Source organism: Pyxicephalus adspersus, chromosome 2, assembly GCF_032062135.1.
Source record: "Pyxicephalus adspersus chromosome 2, UCB_Pads_2.0, whole genome shotgun sequence".
NCBI classification, from domain to species: Eukaryota; Metazoa; Chordata; class Amphibia; order Anura; family Pyxicephalidae; genus Pyxicephalus; species Pyxicephalus adspersus.
Window position 1 is genome coordinate 119,414,184 of NC_092859.1, and position 23,703 is coordinate 119,437,886.

The window sequence follows — 23,703 nt, forward strand, 5'->3', positions numbered from 1 at the left end:
TAGCAGTAGTGACAACCAACCATGTAGCTAGATAAACAATAGTAATATATAATATTTTTGTACATACGTCAGCATAAACTGATTAGCCATGGTCCTGTACATACATATCAGTGGAAATCTTAAAATGGAACATGCTATATGTCAGCATGCAGGCGTTCCAATACATCACAGTGCCATACAGTCAGCCCTCTGTGTAACTTATACATAGAGTGATTGTAAATGTTGCTCTCATTGATGGTATATAACACAACTCTATGACACAAAGCAGCACAGTTACAGTATGCGCCAAAAAGTCCACAAAACTTTTTCACACGGTGTGCGGTGTAGGGGTTAAGCAGACAGGGTGGGACCCCAGTGTAATGTGAGTCCCTCACACACTCACTCTGTGTCTACACTGTGCAGTAGCTCTATGATGGCTGGAGGACACTGTTTGCTGCTTCTGCTGCTCCTGGGGGGAGTCCTGCAAGACTTGGGATGTGGAGGTAATGGTTTGGGTGATGATGGGTGCAAGGGAAGACATAGAGGGGAAAAGTGTAAAATGGCATGTGAAGGAGTCTCCAGGCAAGCAAAACTTTGCTGAGACTTTTCCTTGCATGTGAAGTGTACTGCACTCTTAGCCTCTCTGTACAGAATGAATTGTAATGACTCCAATACTTTCCCAGTTATAGGATGCACAGCTGCTTCTCTTCTTTACTATTTATCTTACACTCAGTAACTTCTTACTCCATAAACACATATATTTCCACACTGTTCTCCGGTACATCTATTACAATAGATCATTCATTTTTTTATACTTCATTTGGACAAAAAACAGTTTTATTGATGTGTATGAATCTTTTTTTCCATATAAAATGTTTATTAGATTTTCAGTAAACTTCTGAATAATCAATACAGTTATGCCTTATGTCTCTTTTCAAATGAAATGCACATAAAACTTTCTATCATAAGTAGAGCGGGTTTCCTTTATGGTCTTCGCAATGGTCAATAATTATAAAATTAGGTCTTAGATCATTTATGATAGACAGCTATCTATGCATGTTTCCTGAATCAATGACCTGCAGTCCTCTAACGGTTGAAGAACTACTATTCCCAGCATGGCCTGTCAGACTATGACCAGCATTACCATGACTAGTTAGGTCATTGGACCTGATTTAATAAATCTCTCCAAGACTGAAGAGGATACACTTTTATTAGTGAACCTGGGTGATACAAAAAATCTGTAATGGATCTGGTCCAGGGTTGACAACATTTGCTAACAAATAGAAAATGATTTTAAGAAATCCATTCCACATTTGGTGGATCACTCAGGTTCACTGATGAAAGTGCCTTGGAGAGCTTTATTAATTCAGGCCCATTGTACCCAATATGGGCTGAACATAGGAATTTTTTTTTGTGATTTGTAATATATATATATATATATATATATATATATACACCTCTCACTTACTGTAACAGGATTTTGCTAAACAATCCCAATGAATGAATGAATGTTCTTCTTTCTCAGTGAACTATACAGCCATTCAAACAGCCTATCCCTGTACCGGGACATTGTCCATCATGTTCTAACTGGGTACTTTTTTCATTTAGATACAAAATGGTTTATCTTAGTGTGTACTAATATAGATTTGTCTATTTTGTGTAATATGCATGTTAACCTTTCCATTTCCACTGTAAATTAAATGTTAACATATAAATGACTAGCCATTTCTCTTATTTTCCTAAAATGTATTGCATAGGTGTGTTCAGTTTAGAATCTCCCCATGCTACCCATAGGTTAGAACACTCACTCAATAACCATAATCCTTAAAGAATCAATCTTCCCAATCCTGATATAAGGGTTGTAGGTGCAGGCCCATTGCCTTGTTATGTCTCTGGGGATGCCTGGCATGAGTCACCCTTTTCACTTCTGTCTCTATTCTTTTCCAGTTGTGCATTTGGGGTGTTTGCACTCCTACAGTTGTATAATCTATGATTTAATGTACAATCTATAATATAAAATGAACAAAGAACACTTTGCACGTGTGTAGAGCTGGGTACTCAAGAGCGGAGATATTTTCTGTTGTCTTTACACATTATTGCAATGTATGACATTGGCATTTCCCAAGGTCCGATGTAATATACTCCACTCCTATTTTGTTTTTTGTGAATGCTATATACAGACCATTAAATTTAAGTGATGAAGCTATGGGGCTTCAAATACCTGAGAGCCACCAATTTATATCTCAGTACTAGGTTTAGTCCCATTTCAGGTTTACATTTTTCAGTTTCTGATTATTTCTATTACATAGAGATATTTTACTGATTCTCAGGTCCTTTGCCGTTTTCCTCTAATTTATTAATTACTATGGGTTTCAATATATTCTTAGCCAGGGGACACCTCCTCCACTGTGTCATATGGACTGACATGCTGGTTTATGCAGAAGCAGAAAACAAACATTCTTCTTAAATCATATTGCTTAGCATCTTATTCTTGTGTTACATCTACTCAACTGTGACAAGATGACAAGAAGAACTGCACACAGAAGCAAACATATACTATTCTGTACTTGTAGCTTGTCATTAAGAGAAGGGGGTGGTAAAAGTAATAGGCTACAGAAAGATTGTAGTTAGAAATTATAGTGAAATGTTATGCAGATGTATTATATACTGAATGTATTTAGAGGAGTTCTTATTTGGCTACAAAAAGAGACTGAATAAACATAAAGTAAGGCATAGAATAAGTATTCTTCTATTTAGCATAGTGACATTGGGACTGGAAGAAATGCTGCACAAATGATGGGTGCCATTATAGTTCATTGGTGCCTTATACTTGGTGTCTATTGGTTTTGGTCACTCTTTTTATAAAACTAGAGAGGAAAGTGAAGGAACATTCAACTCTTAAAGTAAATGAAAGTCCAAGTAACTTTCAATATTTTAAAAATCTGCATCTTTCATTTAAACAATACATGATGATTCTGGCATGAAGGTTCTTGTACAGGTAATTCCTGGTATAGGCTGAAAACATGTTTTCTCCATTTCTCAGCTATGGTTCTGCATTGTCCCCCTATTGTACAAGTTTCCAATGAAAACTGAAATGTGACATTTCAACACAAATTATGCAGGCATGGTCCATTGTTGTCATAGTTAGGAAATGTGCCCATGCAGCCATTGGTCCTGATTTATTAAAGCTCTCCAAAGCTGGAGAGGATACACTTTCATCAGTGAAACTGGGTGATCCAGCAAACTCGCAAGGGATTTCTTAAAAGTAATTTGCTAGCAAATGTTTTCAATCCTGGACCAGATCCATTGAAGTTTTGCTGGATCACCCAGCTTTACTGCTGAAAGTGTATCCTCCCCAGCCTTGGAGACCTGTAATAATTTAGGCCAAGTGTCTTGATGTAGAACTTTCTGAAAATAATGCTTAGAGTAATTCCTACTTTAAGACTGTGATCTTTATTATTGTACATACGCTAAGCCCACCTAACCAGTGCCACTAAAAGTGGGCTGAACTATTCAATACCAACAAGAGAAGACCTGTTTCAACTTGGAATTGTCAGTAAAGTGTCTGAGATAGTCTTTATTCTGCCATATCATCTTATCAGATTCATATCTACAATAAAAAAATGCAAAATTTATTTAGAATGTAAGGGGGAAAAAACAGATTTGTATAAGACATCACTCTGATACTGATAAAGCTGAAAACTAGACACAATTTAATTTTTCTGCAAAATTTAAGATACTGTATAACATCTAAAGATTTCTATGGTATCGCCCAAAGGAATACATCACTTTAAATATTTTCATTTTTCCATTGGGGTATAGCGGATTTATTAAAACAAATGTTTTCTCCTCAATTAATGGTGCACAAAATGGTATTCATTGCAAAGGGTGAAAAGTACATGGAAAATAGAGGAGGGAATGAGCTTCATTAGCAGTTCTCTTTTTTAACGGTGCATGTCTTGCTTTAGACAAAATCATTGATTGGTAAAAGTTGTAGCTCGAATAAAATGCCTTTTGAATTGGTAATTGTCAAATATCCAAGATTTGGCTGAGCTCCTCCACACAGTTAGAGACAGAACTATAGAGCAAGCAAAGGAACTTTAGGGCAAACTTGATACCACCAACACCATGACATATGACTGTGGTCTTTGTCAGTGGTATTTAGAACCATTTTCAATGTATTATGATGAAGTTTTACATTTTGTTTGAGATGGTCTGTCTTACTGACAGGTAACTTTGTTCACTCGCAGACACCAACCAATATAAAACACGTTTACGTTGAAGCTAAACCTGTGTTTTATATATGCAGGGCCACAAGTTGCTGTACTACTGGATTACGGTTAGCACATACTCAACTTTACTTTGCTCCCCCACCACTTTATTCAGCCATCAAGGAAAGAAAGCCTTATTTAGGTTATATTAGTGTTTACAAAGGGTTAGGACCAATGACTAGAAGCTGTCTTTTGGTGGGCCTTTGGTCTGTCTATTGGGTCTGTGCATGTCTTCTGCAGCCTGATAAATAGTCCATAACCCAGGCCCAGTTTAATCAAAAATGGATCTCTATGCAAAAATCCTTAGGTTTGCCCTAGGCAGCATTTAGTATTAGATTGTGAGTAAAGCCATAAACTGTTAGCTTGGAACCAAAATTGCTGACGTAATGCTAAGCACATATAGGATATTGGTAAATGCTATCACTAATAGTCAGCATTGCTATTAAATTTCAGGGTGAGACATCTATGACATGGCTGAATTACCAAGCCGGCACAACTCTCCAATGACTCCTTTGCCCTTTTCCATGGTTATATACAAATTTAGATACATGGGAATAGGGTATGAGACATCTGTGCAACAGAACTCAACATAGATGTATATATTATAGTATTGATGGAATTCAGGTTTAGTGTGAGGTCCCACCAGCCACCCCATTCTGGTTAGCTAAGGCAACTTTTCAATTGCAGAATAAAAAGTAACCAGATCCTAGTGGACGGGACCTCACGTAACACCTGACAGAAATTTCAGTATACTACAGCTGCTGGTCTGCGGCGCTGCTTCACAAATGTCTTGTACCTGATGCCCATGTACATGAATACAGCTATGCCAGAAAGCATGGGGGACCTTAAGCACAAGATTGTCCTGTTTACCTTCCTCCCCACCACCAATAAATGCTGGCCCTGCCAACAGCCAACTGAAGGGGTGTACATGATGTCCTGCCAGTGTTGCTAGTTTGGAGCTTAGCGTCTTAGCACCGTGAATCCAAAATAGGAAGTGCTGTTACTGGCAGAATCTTCAAGTAAGAAACCTGGGAGATTTACAAAAATGATTTGCTTAAGAAAATTGTTTACAGTGGGGCATGACACCAAGCATACTGCAAAAGGGGTTTTGGAACACTTTAAAAAAAAAATAAAAGCTCTGTATTGAATGTGGATGAAAATGCTTATTGTAAACCTTCTATTATTACTATTTTAGTATTTCTGTAAAAGCACAGCTATATGAGCAGCATGGTGGCTCAGAGGTTAGCACTCTGGCCTTTGCAGGGCTAGGTCCAAAGTTCAAATCTGGGCCAGGACACTATCTGCATGGAGTTTGCAGGTTCTCCCTGTCTTTGCATGGGTTTTCTCCCACATTCCAAAAGCATGCAGTTAGGTTAATTACCTTCCCTCAAAATTGACCTTAGACTGTATTAAGGACATATTACTGAGATAGGGACATTAGATTGTGAGCTTCCTTTGAGAAGCAGTTAGTGACATGACTATGGACTTTGTAAAGTGCTGTGTAATATGTTGGCTCTATATAAATACTGTGTAATAATATACATATGTGTGATCTATATGATGAATTCACTACAGTCTTTCAAGCACATAATTCTCTTTAAACTGGTTGTCTTGTTGCTGCAAAGCTTTGTTCTTGATTCAATGTTTTTCAGTAAGTCCATCCAGCCCAACATTTTTTTTATTTTTATTTTATCGCAGGAAAGGGTTAAAACCTCTATCAGGTTATTTTTTGCTTTCTGCACCCCAATAGGGAGATTTTTCTGTCCCAAAGAAGCAACAGGAAATCAAAGTAAGGTCACTTTCACGTTTGCAGTGGAAAACCCAATTATCCACTCACAAGCCCCCGTCAAAATGCTGCCATATGTCCAGGAGCGAGCACATGTTGCCCTTACATTTCCAGTGGCGGTGCATTTCCTTCTCCATAGGAGGAAAAACAACACACCGCCAGAAGCCACATGTCACTTGCAGATACTGAACATATCCCCAATGCAACTGCATGCAATAAATGGTTCCCAATTCCCATTCAATTGAAAGGAAGCAGTTAGGAGCATGTTTGAGCTGTGGTCAACGACACGTCTAAAATGGCCCAAAAATCTGTACAGGTGTCCCTATTAGAGGATTTTGCTTCAACTATTGCATTGATGACAACTCAGAATGTTAGATTCCACCTATCTATCTTAGTGACTGCCACCATTAGGACAAATAAATGGGGTTTATCTCCCCAGAGGGTTTAACCTTTCTTATTTTATCTAAAACTGCTTCAACTTAACCACTGATAAACAATTTCTTATACATTAATTCACCTTTAGCAAAATAATTCCAGGAGATAAAACGAAAAAATGTCTTCCACTGATGGCCACCCACATGCTGAACGGATACATCCATCTCCCTCTATTATTGCTCCATGCAGATCGGTGACAGTTATATGGGCCGTAAGTGTTGGATTTGAGGATCTCTGCTATATATCTTACAATTCAGCCTTGGGTTGTTAAACTTAACCAAATGACATTTTTATCCGTACTTAAAGCAGCAATGTGACTTGATGAGAATTGATGAGAACATATTTTATTGATTAAAAGGTCAGTGTTTCTGTGACCTGTGCCTTAGACAGGTTCTAGCTGTGTTCATTCATACATCTCAGTGACAGGCGGTTGTAGGAGGTGAATGGGGCGTAAGGGAAGGCCACATTTAGTTTGTAGTACTGCTGTTGCTCGATCACTTTTTCCATCTGGGTGTGTCAAGGAGTGAGTGGGACAGACAGAGGGGTCTGTGTTAGAGTAATTCCGCATTACACGTCTGACATTAAATGTTCCTTTCTGTAAGAAATGCTTCTTTGAAAAGCGTGTTTGAGGCGGGAGGTGGGGGGTTTCTGTTTTTTAGTCCATCATTTACACACCCTGTGACTACGCCCTAGAGCTATGCCTTTTCTCGAGCTTCTATAGTGGGCACAAAACTGTTTCTTATTAACAGCTCCTGTAATCATGCCATTATGTGTCATTTTATTCTGACTAATCCTTCCATGATGTTTTATAACTTTTCTCTTTAGGGAACAAATCGTTCCATAATAAAACTCTATTTTTGTGCATGTGTCTGTATGTATATGTAAGGTCTGAATCTAAAGGTCACCTAATCCTTTTTTATCTCATTGTTGCTGATCACTTCTGCCCTCTTTGCAACTACGTCCTGACTTCAAACACTCGCTTTAGAGGTCTCTGTGCATCATTGATCAGAACAACAGAACACACATTGCACAGACATAAGTATACTACTTAGAAACTTCCTAAACCTCTGCACAGGTAAAACTATGAGCATTGCCATGTCTTGCTAAGTCACATACATATACTATGTAGATTAGTGTTTCTCAACTAGAGTTCTGTGGAGTGTTGGATTTCTTCCATAGGGGTTCCTTGAGCAAGTTACCACTGATACCAAAGATTTATTTGGCTGTCCATAAGGTAGGCAATCTTTCCACTGGCCAACAATGTAAGTGACATTCTTCCCATTGCCCACCAGGCTATTATACCGAGTATTGGGCATCAAATAAATCTTGTCAGGTGTTCCCTGAGACCTGAAAGTTATTTAAAGGGTTCCCTTATGTTGAAAAGTTTGAGAAAGGCTAACGTAAAACATGTAGGCTACAACTGGCAAAATACTTTCAGCAAAATCAACAATATCTTCCTGGTGATGCTGGAAATGGATCATGTTCTCCCAAATTATTTTGTTTCAGTGCACCCTCTCCAACATGCAACTCACCTGTGCAGAAAGAAGCCTCCTAGCTTTTCCCCTAAAATGTGGCATATCTGTCCCACAATACAACCAAGGCTCCAAGGGAAGAGGGCATTCATTCTCTTTAGGTGCAAATAGCCTTCATTCTTAGATGTCATTCTGCCCCCCATGCTGCACTCACAGACCGCTATGGATGAATGGTGCACTAGAAGAAAAAAATAGACATAAGCATTTAAATATGCTTTTCTTATTCTAAACTTTCTCTTCATTTTGGTATCAAGACAACATTTTTTTACAGAAGCAAATAAATAGAACTCATGATATTGTAGATAGTAAAGCCATGTGCCATCTCTTTACCATAGCTCAACAAGGTCCAGAAATACCTCCTGTCTACTATGGGACCACCGTGCTCCCCTTGTGCCTGCTGTTCATGTGCCCATTCTCCAGACTCTCCAGTAACTTTTTCAGTCGTAGGGATATTGAGTTTTATGTGCTCCCCAAAAAACAGCAATTTACTCTTTAAGACCCCTAATCCACATGCAAAACAAATAGGACCAGGTCCTCTGCTGTCCTCCCACAACGTTGGTAACCCAAGTTCCTATTATCACCACTTTAAATACATTTAGTTGCTGAGACCATTGTAGATGCCTAAAAAAAATACAGCAAGTGTGTGTGTAGATGGGTAGGGGGTGTCCCTCTAGAATACTGAAAACAGTTATTTAAATTATGAAATGGAGGTTATAGGGGTTGCAGCTCACCCTCACCTTAGCCGCGGCTTGGCTGGGGACCCACTGTATATTTTTAGGTATGTGTGTATGGGGTCATTCTTTCAAAGCTTCATTATTGTATCTCATTTGTGTGTGGTAGGGCCACATTATATATTATTTCATTGTTCGAATTGTGATGACATTATTGCATGTGGAAAATATCTATGGGAGGGTATTTTAACAGCTCACAAAGGTCAAAATAATTGGACTGTATAGGTGCAATAGACTGGATGCAATGGATCTTTTCTGAATCCATATCTGCAGATTCTCTCCTCTGTCACTGTATAATATTTATGTGAATATTCTTTGCTTGTGTGCAGTTTTATATAAACTCCACTGTTATCTGCTAATGTCAGTGGTTATATAAATCAGAAGCTCAAAAGCTACTTCATAAGTAATTTAAAAACCACTGAAACTGGGCAATGGAGTTGGAGCCTGATGATTGCAGGGGCTGCGCAGTCACTTCTTATCCACAAAAAGCTACACCCATTCCCTTTGCCTGTCCTTATTTTGGTGAGACGTGGTCTATTTCAAGCCCGGAAAGGGATGAGGCTGGATAAAATGGATGTGCTTATACTAAAATTTAAACAGAATTCAGGACTGACTTGTTTGTTGACGACTAAAATGTTCCAGGTTTGGATCTTAAGACACTGGAAAGTTCGCCTACACCTGCAGCTACCATCAGACAGTTTAGACCCAGATGATGAATTGCTTGAACTGGGAAAAAAGTGGGGTGATTGCTAAAAATGACGTTATATCTTTCATTAAAAATAGATATTTATGAATTCTGATTGGTTGACATGAACAAATTTCTTCTACTTTTCCTTGTTCAAGCTGAATAATTCCTTCCATTCTTTTATATGTCAAAACAGACACATCGGGCATGTCAAGATTGTTTAGTAAAGAACAAAAATGTTATCTTAATTTATAACCAGATTATAGCCGCTACCTAGGCAAATTAAAGCCACACATGTAAAAAAGTAATATTATTAGCTCAGTTGGTATGATTGAAGTAGATTTTAAAAGTGAACAGAAAAAATGCATAGCTCTGATGGCTGCATGGTTGGCTCAGGGTTTAGCACTCTTTGCAGTGCTAGGTCCCAGGTTTGAATCTCATCCAGGATCTGCAAGGATTTTATATGCTCTTCTCATGTTTGTGTTAATTTCCTCCCAAAAACATGCAGTTTGATTAATTGGCTTCAATAGGCTTTAAACAATGTTAATAACATAAGTATGACAGGGATTATATTGTAAGCCCTTAAAGTGCTGTGTATTATGTTGGAGATATATAAATAAAAGTTAATAATAATAATGGCTGGTCATATGATATAGTCTAAAATGCAATTTATATGGGGGAAAAAGCTTAAACATATATACAAAGTTAAAACTAATCTAAAACAAACTAGATACTGGGTCTTTAAGATACATTTTGGGAGATGGATGTCATCAGGTTTCCCCAATTAATCCGTCCACAGTTTGGATTATTTAAGAAATCCATGAAATAGACATAGTGTATGTTCATGCTCAGATACTTCCTAAATCAAGTATGACCAGCAAAGCAATCATGAGAAAACTCTTTCATGATTATATAATAATGTGAAATCAATATGCTCTAACCCATATTGAGCCAATAATAAACTCTCTTTAACCACCCACTATGGTAATGTAAAATTGATTAGTTGCTGTGGGATATGGTACACTGAACAATGGACATCATCACTGTTTTTTTTTTTTTTACCATTGAAACCTTTAAATGTCTTAACTCTTGTATTGACTTGGAAATATAATTTAAACTAGTACTCCTTGTATGATATTTCTTATGAACATATGCAAGTGTATTGCTCTGCTAAGCCACTTTAGTTTATGAAGAGTGCAAGAGCATGATTCTGGAAATGTGATTGTTTAAACATCAGCTCAGTATTTAGATATGTCTGTTCCTGTGTGTATTCTACTTTGGCAGCTATACTGACTCCTGTTCCTGATGTATCTGTGGTGCGTCTGATTCCTCATTACTGATGTTAAATGGTAGCTCTAGGAAATATAACCGGAAAGGAGAAAGGAAGGTGAGTGTGAGGTGTATATTATGTTTACCTCCCTGCTGTCCTTTCCAAGTTTTGAATGCTGTACATAGGGAGCAGTAGTGTTAGCACAATGTTTCTGATCTTTCTTTCTGTTCATGTGATTTTATACACATTACAAAAAGTTTTTTTTTAGTGGGACTTTTAAGGCAGTACACATAACACTATAGATATATAAAAACCTTTTTTAACAACATATCTTAGTTTAAAATGAACACAAGTAAACACAAGCAAAAATAGCCACCATTTTCCAATAATTACAAATTATAGCACACAATTTTTTGGTTAAAAACACCAAGATTAGAATGCTTAGTATAACAAATGATAACCTAAGCTCAACGTTTTTCAATCTCGTATAATCTGACGCATTTCGCAGACTGAATCCGCTTCATCAGGGAACAGTTATATATGGAGTGAATAGATACTGTATACTACAACAAGATACAAAACAGATAATTGATATTTTATTACAAAATATACATACCATTATATAATAAGTTGCATCACCATTCACTATTTTTTATTATGTGTACTGCCCTAAAACTTTTGGTGATGTGGATCCAACAGTGATGTTGGCAGTTAGGTATGAATTGGCACAATTCGACAAATAAGATCTGTCTTTTTGTCTATGTGATTTTATACGCTGCAATTAAAGTCAATGGGAGCACCATTTCCAGTGACTTTTTTCACTTCACTTGTCCCTCCGCCTCCCCTTTCTATTCATCAGAACAGAGCTCTGTGTACAGCACTAATTCATTCATCGGTCACATGAAATGACCACAAAGATTGTGTCCATCGGATGTCTGTACAGAGCTTAAAGCGTACCTAAACTCACAATTTTCACTTTACATAAAAGGGTAGACAACCATTTAATGCAAAGTAAAAATTCTGTCTGTTTTTTTTTTTTTTAAGTGCAACACCCTTTTTTTAAAAAAAAAAAAGGTGCAGCACCGTCCCCTAATTCTCGATCGCCTCCCGGGATACCTACGTCATGCATCCCAGAGGCTCTTGGGTGCTTCTTCTGCGCATGCCCGAGCATCTTGGGCATGCACAGAAGGAGCCTTTTTGTGAAAAGGGAAAAAAATTGCCGACCTTGAGCATTCGGAGTGAGATTGGCAAGTTTTTTAACATCTACGTCACCCAATCTCACACCTGGGTCGGGTGACGTAGGAAGAAGAAACAGGAAGAAGAGGCACAGATGGCGGTGCCCGGAGCGCCAGCACGAAGATGGACGCTGGGATGACGCGGGACCCAGTGGAGGAGACCTCCAGGCCAATCGACTGGAATATTGGACTAAAGGTAAGAGATTATTTTTTTTTGTTTTAGGGAACTTTTGAGTTTAGTTCCTCTTTAACACTTGTCTCCCATTGTTCATACTAATATCTGGAGACCTGTGTTAAAACAACCAACTGCTATTGCTGACCCCTTTGTGACAAATGCTAGTTTTCTGGCTGGTATTCTATTTTTTTCTTGAATCATTAGTCTGTAACAAGTATGGTGATTATTTCTGACTTCACTTGTTGCACACTTCTCTCAGTATAGGTTCCCTTTAAGTATGTTTTTGTACTTTTATATTTGTGTGGGAACATTTCCTGTGTGGTTTTGGTTACACTCTGAAGGTCAAAAATTAAACACAAACTTTGAGATCCCAAATTACAGAGACAGTTGATAGTGGGGAGAGTGAAAAAGACACTTCTAGACATATACTTTTTTACATAGAGTCCTATAATTACACAGTGTCCCACACAACGTCATACGCAATACATATTTAAATATAGATATATGTTTCATGAACAACATATATTATATATAAAGAAGCATATCAGCATTTACATAAATGGTTTACTTCTCCTGGTGTCAGATGTACATTGTAATTATATTTAGGTTAAGTAGCAGCTCCCTTTACATTGCATATTGCTGTGATAATAATTTAGGAGCAATAGCAATCAGAATATGTTTGTGTTATGGTGTTAATTATTGCAGTTATGTGCATTGTGTGCAGTTTGCGGTGTGTGGGTTATGGGTGTGTACTGACGCCATGCGTTTTTAGTCAACGCCCCAAGACGGTGACATGTCATTGCAGCAGGCGCCATATATTTTGTATATACACCTCTTCTTTATATCTCATCTCTTGAAATATCAGTGCTCCCTCCACCCCTCTCTCTGTACTTACATGTCTTGTATCATCTCTCCCCTGGGAAGACTTTGTGGCCAAGTTGAATTAGTGTTCTGTTTAATTAAGTACAGAATCCATAAGTGCGTGGTTATAGAGAAGTGTGGGAATGAGAACGCCGGGGAAAGGACAAGGGAGAAGTAACCTACTGCCAATGACTGACTAAGCATCTTCCTTTACCACTCTCTCATTATTTCTTCTACCTCGTTCTCCTTCCCTCTCCTCCTCCCCTTCTCTCATTCCCTCCATCACTGCATCCTTAAACTTTTCCCATGTTTTATGTCCCAGCTAAAAATACCCCAAAACATTAATCAGCGGCTCCCCGGGGAACCGTGTGTTACTGTGTGCATTTTACTGGGGAGAAATTATGTGCGAGAAGGAGGTAGATTGATGGAGGGAATAAGGGAGAGGGAGTGTTGGAAAGAAAAAGCCGAGCGGGAAGGAGACGGAGAATATGTGTGTGAGATGCTGTGTGGTTGGAAGGAAAGAGTAAATAATGAAACTTAATAAATTCTACATTATTTTGATACAGCTACGGGAAAGATGACAGAATCATCGACAAACTTCATTCTCTTTCCTTGTAACACTGCTGTTCTTGAGCACATCATCTACTGTGACTACAACCCTCCTTCCCCTCCATTTCTATATGTGTAGGCCCAGCACAATCTTATACGCCTTTACTAGCACCGTGCACTGCCACTGGGACCTGCAGGAATGTGTTGTTCTGGATCGGGTCAACCCAGGCCAGATTAATTCTTGGATTATGAAAGAATATCCTGTCATTTATCATACAGTCAGATATGTCAAAATATCCTTGATGGATTCCTACAGCTTTCCTGTTATTTTTAAGCTCTAAAGAGGCACATTTAAGTAGAGATCTAGGCAAATTATCCATTATGTTTTCAGGAAGTAGGGAATAGAACCTCACACAGGTTTTTATTACTGGCCAGGTCTTTATTTGGAAAGATTTATCTTGTTTTCTGTCTTAGAGTCACAACAGGATGTTAGAAGAAATCCCCCCCTTCCCAAAAGTCAAGGATATCCCAACCTGTCCCTGTGCCAACTTCTCCTCTACTCCGGTTCCAGTGATAAATATTCATATTCCGATTTCTGTCCTAGAGGTAAACAATCTCCAATATAGTGATTCAGGGATCAATAAATTAGCAAGAATTCCACTATGGGCTGAGAAAATACAATGAGAGTGGCAAGGAGAGCAGAAACACAGTCTAGCATATTATATAATAAATAATATATAAATAAGTTCCTTTTGCCCATATAGTTATCTTATCTACCTTTGTCCCAAAATAAGGATGTAAAAAAACACACAATTTACTCTATTTCACATTACAGTCGTGCTGTCAGCAGCCATATCGGGTGAGGTCATATAATGTTTAGAAGGAAATCTGTAGAGATAATAAAAAGCTTATCGTATGCTTTCCATAAATCAAAGAAAAATTCTCCATACATCAGGTAGCTGATTACAGCAAATTTCTGGTCAGCAACAGCTTCAGGTACTATATTTAAATTGAATTCTGTTCCTAGAAGTAATAATGGCATAGCAAATTTATAGCAGCAAAGGGGAAATAATTCCTTTTCACTTCCCCTTTAATTTTATTAATTTTAATAATAAATTGTATTTGTAAAGCACCAACATAGTACAGGTAGTCCCTGGGTTACATAAGAGATAGGGGCTGTAGGTTTGTTCTTAAGTTGAATTTGTATGTAAGTTGGAACAGGTACATTATTTTAATAAATGCAATTAAGACAGATGTTTGTCTCAACATAGTATTAGACAGCGTGGTGTCAGCTACCGTATAAAATCCTCACTGTGAGTTAATCACTAACCAAGAAATAAAAAAAATCTTTATGGAGCCTGGACATTCATTATCTTCTGTAGTAAGCTGTGCTTTGATATGCAAAAGAAACAAGTGCAGAGTTTGTCTTGGTCATTAAAAAGTTACAAGAGGCTGCCAAAAGGGCTCACCCCCTAATATCACCCACAACCTCAGCTGTGTTTAGCAAAAGATTTCTTCCGTCCATTCATGCAAACTGGCCCTCCCCCTTCAAGCCTCCATCCTGCACAAAGCGAGCAGGGAAGCCCCGTTCGTATCTAGGAGTCGTCTGTATGTCGGATGTCCTTAACTCGGGGACTACCTCTACATTAAATAGGGGTTGCAAATGACAGATAGATACAAAGAATTCAATGAACATCTTAACCCCAATAGAGGTATTTCTTCACACGTTCATCTACATATATATCATTCTTCTTCTCCACTTTCTCTGTGTAATAGTCTCAGCAAGGATAGGAGGTGGAAGAGCATATAGTCTAACCATGTCTTACTTCCAATATATACATGAAAAAAAATGTTAGGAAAGCCCAAATTCTTTTTTACGTTTAGAATAGGAAAGGGTTAGAACATTCGTCATGGTGTCATTACTGTCCCTAGATCTGCAGGTAGGTTTATCAACAATTCTAGAGTGCCAGGTGATTTAAGAAGTGAAGTGCAATAAAATCAAATGCACACAGACAGCAATAAAAATGTTTTTATTAGTACAAGGAAGGGTTAAAATCCTTTACTTTGAGCTGCTGTGTCCCCTTTGAGGAGATGTTCTCCCACTTTTTTGACCTCTATCACCTGGATAAGAAATGAGGGAAAATCTTCATTATGGGGCATTCTGTCCTTTTTAACAGAATTCTGTGAAAATGTAACGTGACTCAATCAAAAAACATTTCCAAAATCCTTGCTGAAGATCATATAACCAAAAAGGGTTACAGAAGGATTTCTGAAGACTTGAGTCTTTGCCACAGACTGATAGATTGTTTATAAATGAAGGACTGCTTTATTTCTTTTTTTGCTGGAAGTGAGTGTTCCATAGAGATCAGTGCAAGGGCTTTCTGTACAGTCCTTGGAAAGGAGAGAAGGGAACAGCCGAGAAACTGGAACAGGTGTAGCTGACAGTTCCTGAGGTAATACGTGACACTTCCTCAGCTCCACAGGCATATAAAGGGTGGAGAGAAATGTCACTGGACAGTTGTTTTCCCTCCAAAAGTTGGGCTGCCAATCAGCCACAAGAGTGACAGCAAAACCGCCTGGCAACAGGCACCTACACAGATTCTTCTGCCTGGCAACTGATACCTGAAAGAATATAGAGAACCAGAAAGAAGTCCAGAAAAAACTGCCACCTTGAGGCAGCAGTTAGTTAAAGCTATAAATGTATTTATTGACTGACAATAAATCAGAAAGAGGGGTCCCAGGGGCAACAATTTAAAAATCATGCCCTGGCATAACCAAAGTAGTGTATGTAAAGTCTAAATAAAACAGACAATCCCGGTACATCTATAATGCATGCATATTCCTCCATGTTGTGATCTTTAAAAACAACTTCAAGTACTAAAAAATACATTTTTTTATTCTGACAGAAATCCTGTGAGCTCCTAAGGCTAGGTACACACATGCAATTATTGTTGTTAGAAAACAAATGACTAACGAAAGATCAACGATTATTCGCAATTATTTTGAACGATCGTATAGTTCAATATATACGATAGTTCAAATATAATCCACCAATAATGTACACACGCTAGATACGATCGTTTGAACGATGCAGGAAGTGACCAGAGATAGTGTACCGCAGAACCATTCATGATCACTGAGCGACCGCACACACAATAGATAGCGAATGATTGTCGCCCAAACGAATGCGCCAGGACGGTCGTTCGTTTCCTTAGACATTCCTTGTTCATTAGCATCATTAGCCTGTTGATCGGCCGTAAATTGTTCGTTTCTAACGTCAATTATTGCACGTGTGTACGTAGCCTAACTTCCTGCAGTTAGCAGTTGGAATCTCAGACATTATTACCTTCCCTGCCTATTTCACCTATGTGATCTCCAGAACAATAATAAAGGAGCTTTTAGGCAAATATCAGCCTGCTTTATCCTCCTTACAAACATTCCAATTTCTATAGGACGTAATAAGACAACCAGAGCTGTGTCCATGGATAATTCATTATCTTTGGTTCCATGTCAAGACGTTAGTGCGGGTGCCACATTCTACCTTTCTGTTGGACATGACTACCCTCCGTGTTCAGTATTTCCACTTCTACATTCTATTTACGTAAGTATATGAGCAAGTACACAGTGACTCATAGACCAATCACCATATTTTTACTAATTCTGCTATAGGCAATGTGACATGGCGGACCTACAAACAGCGGGGTGTCTCTTTTACCTTTCCATTACTTTTCCTGCACTTGTTTTTAGCACAAGCATAAAATGATTCATCAGTAATGGTGCATGTGCTGTATACAGAAATAATAAAAAAGGTTAAAAGCAATTAAAGTAGAAGTGAAGTCAAACAGATTATGTCACAGCTAAAATATGAAAAGCCTTACCTGCCAAAAAATGTGTCATTTTAACTAGTTTTCAAACCTAGGCATTCCTGCCAGACAACATTGCACCATGTAGTAAGGACTTCTTGGCATATACTGTTTTAAATAATTCAATGCTCTGGTTTAATTGGAGATATGATATTTGTTCTAACACCTTTGCTTTAAGACTTTGTCATTATAACTATTTGGTCTACATTCCAGGATGATATACTAGTGCCGTATGTGGTACTATCACAGGCTTATGGCAGCTATTTGACCACAGTTTTGACATATTTATAGCCTCTTCTTAAGGAATTATTACTTGTTCTAATTAGGAAGTGAACTTTGACACCCCTGGCATAGCCCTAATGAAATCCTATGGACAGATGTCCCACTCCTATGACGGAGCACTTTTATTTAATGTAGGTACTGGTGTTGCAGCTCCACGCCACAGCAAACTTTGTTTGGAAGAAGTAAATACAGTATGACATATGAAATAGAAACTTTCATACAAATGATTTTTTCCTGCAGAATAAAGCTGAGCCTTTCCTAGGCATACAAGGCTCTTTGTTTAAACTTTATTAGCATGGTAAATGGCATCTATAAAACACTATGCAGAGCGCTGTGGATTGCTCTCGGTGCCTCAAGGAGTCTTAGTGAAATTTACAAACACAAAATACAGAAAGACGTAAATGACACCACAACCAAAAAAGGCTATTATGTTAGGACACAAAGTCTGAATCTAGCCTGTGCTAAATATGCTACTTTACTTGGTGATAGCTTTTGAATGTCAACCAGCAAGCGGACTCTTTAACTAATTGTAAATTTTCATAATACCATGCCTTTTATATTATTATGTCTGGGCTGCTAATGTGCTCCCCCGTGCCTACTTGTGTGCCAGATGTTTCATCATTACAGTTCTGCTGGCATAGAGAAATACGCCAGCAGAGAGAGGAAAGTCAAGGTATTTGGAGTGGCCTGTTTTAGAGGCCAATTTAATAAAATGACTTGCCTGATATTGAACGTGATAGCCTAAAAGCACAGTCATTTTCTTTCTGTCATTACTATATGTGATTGTAGTCCTTTTCTTTCATATATATATATATATATATACAGTCATATCAAAAAATATATACATTTACAGAAAATGCTAATAAAAAAAAATTAAAAGAGGGTAAGGTGTTTTTGCTTTTCTGAAATCGTATGCTTTTGTTCATAGACAAGGATTAGAGTTCATAGTTGGCATTGCTTATCTGTATAGTAAAATTTTAGGCTAGTTGCAAGGAAATTTCACTAAAATCAAGGCACTGTATTTAACCTCTAAATGGGTACACATTTTTTTAATATATGTTTATATAATTTTCTAAGGATGAATAGGAATAAATACACATTAAGGCAGTTAAACAAGCAATAAATTAGTACAAACATTAACACGAAAGGAGTACTGTGTCAAAATGAAAAGGGGAGCAGAATCTGAGTTATAAAATGGTGGAGTATCTAAACACAAAATAAAGGGATAGCCAAAGAATGGATGGGGAGAAATCCCAGGAGCCAAGGAGATCAGGGGGTCGTGAGACAATAATCTGTACACATATCATGGAATACACATATTTTAAAAGAAGATTAATATGATTTATATAATATTATAATATTAATAATAATAAAACTTCACCATGAACCTAAGAGGAGGTTCTATACAGTATGACTGGTTAGATCAGGGGTAGGCAAACTTTTTGACTTAGGGGCCACAATCTGAAAAAAAATTGACAGAGGTGAGTGGGGTTATGCCATCATGACGCCACTGAACGTGCGATGGGAGAGTGGGCGGGTTGTGCGCAGGGACACAGACTGCCCACTCTCCTATCACAGGCTCTGAGCTTGCGATGGGAGAGTGGGCAGGCTGGGTCACTGCACACAAGCTGACCACTCTCTCATGGATGGCAGGCTAAGATCCGGGGGACGTGTTCTGTGGCTCTGGCCGGTGCACCTACACCCTCCCCAGCGGGGTCCCTCTCCTGACCCTGCTCAGGGTGGCACCCTCCAGGGCCAGAGAAACATCCCTATTGGGCCGTATGCGACCCGTGGGCTGTAGTTTGCCCATGCCTGGGTTAGATAATGAAATGCCTTTCCACTTAAGGTCATACATAACAAATTATACTTAGGACCTGATTTTTATCACCACCCCAATTCTATTGGATTATGATAGGCTGCCTCCATGACCAATAAGAATATAGGTAAGGTGGGAAAGGAAGTAAAGCTTCTTCCTTACCAGGATATGCCAGAACTTTTCTTCTTTCATTAAAATCACAGTCATGCATGCTGCAGGCTAATTTATCCAAAAAAAAAAACAACATATTTATGGTGGCCTGAAACTGTAGGTTAGGCTTTTTCATAGGAATGAATGGGAAATTAATAGGGTCAGGGTTGTTTACCAACTAAAAATGACCTAAGACTGGGTAGTTTAAAGCATCCCTTTAAATATTGCTGGATCAACACAAGTTTTGATATAACTCCATTTAACAACATTTTTGAATGTTTCCTGTACAGTATTTTAGTTATTGTAGTAAATATAGAGATTTATAGATTGGCCACTAGTAGCAGAGTTGTCAACTACTACAATGACGTACCTGCTTAGCAGCTGCGGAAATAGGATCAGCCACACAGGGGTTCATTGTTTTATTAGGTCACTCAATTTATAGATTTGTATTCTGAGCAAAACCCTTTATGGGTACTTTTTCCTGCAGTCTCCCAGCTAGTCTATGTTCTTCCTCGTCTTTAATTGCAGCACCACTTACTCTTGGACCAAGCAGACCTCACTCAGAGATGTGTGATCACCACTCAGTCTGGGGGTTTTGGGAACCCCTTTTAATGCACCCACAATGGAGGTGCTGTGTCAGTAAAAGGTTACATCAGGTATGTAAAGCATTACCAGCTAACCTTGATTCCAGCAGCAGGACATTTATTGCTAAATTGCAGGGACAGGCTAACCTCCCAGAAAATTGATTAAGTGACACTGGCTATTGTTTAGTCTAAAGAGGACCAGCTCTGGACAGAGGAAGAAGTTAGGAAGAGTGTGGAAACAGTAACTACAAAAGGGAGGGAACAGCAAATGAAAGAGAATAAATATTGATAAATAGAATGTAATGTCAGACATGTTTTCTTCACATTCATAACTATGTACAATGCTATAATTTTAGCTACATAACAGAAAAGTCCACAAATGTGCTCATGAGTATCACATGCATCTCATAAAAATGTAGCCATTGTAGAATTGTCTGAATGCCTTTCATTTTTTAAATAATAGGAATAAATACACATGTAGTGATTTCATTCACATTTTCAAATTGTTGTTATACAGCCAGGTACAATTCAGTTATTTGAATTCCATCTAATTTGTTGCAGCAGTAAATGATATAAAATTTGGGCAAGCTGCCTCCGTATTAAGGCAGCTGGTAATGAATTTGTTTCTGCACTCTCTTAACTCAGCAAAGCGATGAATAATCCAATATTCTCTACATATTCAAAAATAAGGAAATCATTTTACTCTACAGTCACTCACCAGAGTCTTTGTAGTGGCTTACCGGTATTAGACATTGGTAATGATCTCACAGCTTCACTATTTATATGGAGCAGAGTTTTCCATCTTTCAGCTAAATGTGTTTCATTCCTAGGGACCTGTAGAGTATCATCACTGTCAGTACTGATTGGAAAGTGGAAAGTTCATGGCAATCTGGCAGTTGTAGGGTTAATTTAGTGACTCGTCCTTGCAAGGGTGGCACCCTGTAAACTGATCACTAAAAAGGTCTAGACTAGACTGTTTGCAGCTAATATTTGTTATGCTAATATATATATATATATATATATATATATATATATATATATATATTAACAACAACTATATTACTATAATTACAAATAGTATTAAGTATACTAACCAAAAAAGTATTCATCAGCTTGCAGCCTTTACCGAGGTAACACTTGTTCATTGATGAAGGTTTGAGTTTCCCAAAATATTAAATGTATGTAGGAAATGTATATTGTCCCTTTTAGTGTTTTTGAGCTCTTTTTGTACTATGCAATGCCATGATTATACCAGTCTGTAAATGCCACCATAAACAATATTCATGTAATCGGAGAGACCAACCATTACTATGGTTTAAGCTCTGCATATTAGGCTGTTATGATTATGTTGTAAAAGGAAATACAGTTTTTAGGGTTCCTTCATTTAGTAAGCCTCATGCTATAAGATATGTATTATGAGTTGGATATTGCTATAGTTTTACCAATACAATTTCTAGGCGCAATGATTATTGGAGGTTTTTCCAGTCTACCTATGATGGTGAGTTAAATAAGTGGGTTTGCATTATCTGAACTGAATTACATCAAAGTAAAAATGAAAATATTATTCCCAATAAAAATGAGAATTGCATTTTTAACAGGTATTTCAGAGATAATAACAAAGCACAGACTATTGAATTTGTTGGTATTGGAAATGCTATCTAGCGTCCACTTTACTCTTTCCTTCTAATGTGAAATGTTAGTATAGATGTTTCACAGTATCGTTAACAGACCTGCCATGCTGGATCAATAAACAACCATTTTCTAATAGGAACTATTGTAGCACCTGCAATAGTGCACCTTCTGTTTGTCTTTCCCCTTGCCTCTCCCTAGGACAGAACAGGCTTCCCAGTAGTAATTCAGCAACCTGTCTTTACAATGATCATTCTAAAATGATCACCCACAATCTTTTTAATTAAGGTTTAAGTCTTCTGTAGTTCCCAGAACTATTAAAAAGAAAGAGAAAAGAAGGGGTTTCTTTCGGTGAAAGTTAAATTGTATTTATCATTCAACTCAAATCAGAGTGTAAATCACATTATAACAACTTAGTGAGAATCAAACCAACATAAATTGAAATATAAAAAGCCCTTGCTGTCTGGATACATGCAATCCTAGCGTGGACACACTTTCCCCAAAATATATCCTCCATTCCCCATCTCCAACATCCTCAACCCACGAACTATGGTTTATCTCATCCTTTTGAGAACCATGCCTGCCCACTATCATTCTGTTGTGGTCTGATTGTATCCCCTGAAGAAGCCTAATGGTGAAATGCTTTGGGACTGGGACGTATTGCTTTGCTTGCAGCTACTATTGAGGCGTTTTTTTTGTCTAATTGAAAGGCATCTTCAGCAGTGTTGTTTCATACATGGAGGCCGGCAACAAAACCACTACTAGAAGTATCGGGTGCCACAATCCATATTTTTCCCTGTTCCCAGCCTTATTCCATTTCTTCCCTCCTGATCTCCAGTCCCCTTCAAAGAGTCAATAAATGGCTCCAATGGGAAGAGTTTTGGAAGCAAAGAAGTTGAATCTTTAGGATAGGAGATCATAGGGAACACATGTTTAATTTAAAAAAGCAAAAATAATAATAAAAAAAATAATTTCTTCATTACATTTACAATGGTTGACAAGTTTATTTTAAAGTCCAACCAACCAACTCCCATTTCTCCCTCCATTGGTATGGATACAATATGCGTCAGATATCTGCCATCAAATGTGCCAAAAGAATAAAACCTATTTTGCCTGGGCAAGGAGAACAACAATAACACTTTGTGGTTGCCTGTCTAGGTAAGTGTTAAAAGTACAATGCGGCGCAGGTCTTTAAGCTAGTATATAATTGGGTAAAACGGCAGGTTCCTGGTTTTGATGTGGTTATCCCACTGTCACTAAGCCTCCCGGACACTGAATCATCAACATTGGCATCAACACACCGGCTATTATACCTCCAAATATAGTAACGCTGTGCAGCCCAGCCCTTCAAAGCACCCTTTACTTTTCAAGCTTCAGCCTTACACATGCACCATAGAAATGCCTTTCCTGTATTAAGGTCTCTGTTTACTGGTTACAGGGCCGCACTGTATACAGCTAATCACAAGGCTCCGGCTCATGCCACCCTATAACGGCTCACAGGATCTGTTCTCTTCCGCAGTTTTGCTGTGTTTAAATAGTGGCGGTATAAATTACAGAATTACTGGGGAACTGTTTATCCAACAACGTCCATTTCATTCCATTTACTTGTTTATATCAATGTGTTTGTCAGTTTGTGTGTGACCCCACTGCAAAGAACCCCCAAGAGTTTTACAGGCAGGAAAAGCTGAAATAATATTTTCCTACAGTACTGAATGAGCTTCTGTGTTGCTGCAAATGAGTCACAAAACACATTCACTAACATAGGCATATTATGCAGGATCGCACATACTTACTCACCCCATGTGCACATCAACACCCCTCCTTCTACTCCAACTGCCACACTAGTCACAGAAAAGAATACAGTTTTCAT

General features: G+C 38.1%; 1 protein-coding gene across 1 annotated transcript in view; it reads left to right on the top strand.

Annotated features, from left to right (window-relative positions):
* Positions 1–391: 391 nt before the first annotated feature.
* Positions 392–23,703, top strand: part of CSPG4 (chondroitin sulfate proteoglycan 4) — a 61,924-nt gene continuing 38,612 nt past the window's right edge. Inside the window, exon 1 of the mRNA XM_072402157.1 lies at positions 392–482. Within this exon, the coding sequence (XP_072258258.1) occupies positions 410–482 (73 nt within the window). The 5' untranslated portion in view covers positions 392–409. The remainder of the gene's footprint in view (positions 483–23,703) is intronic.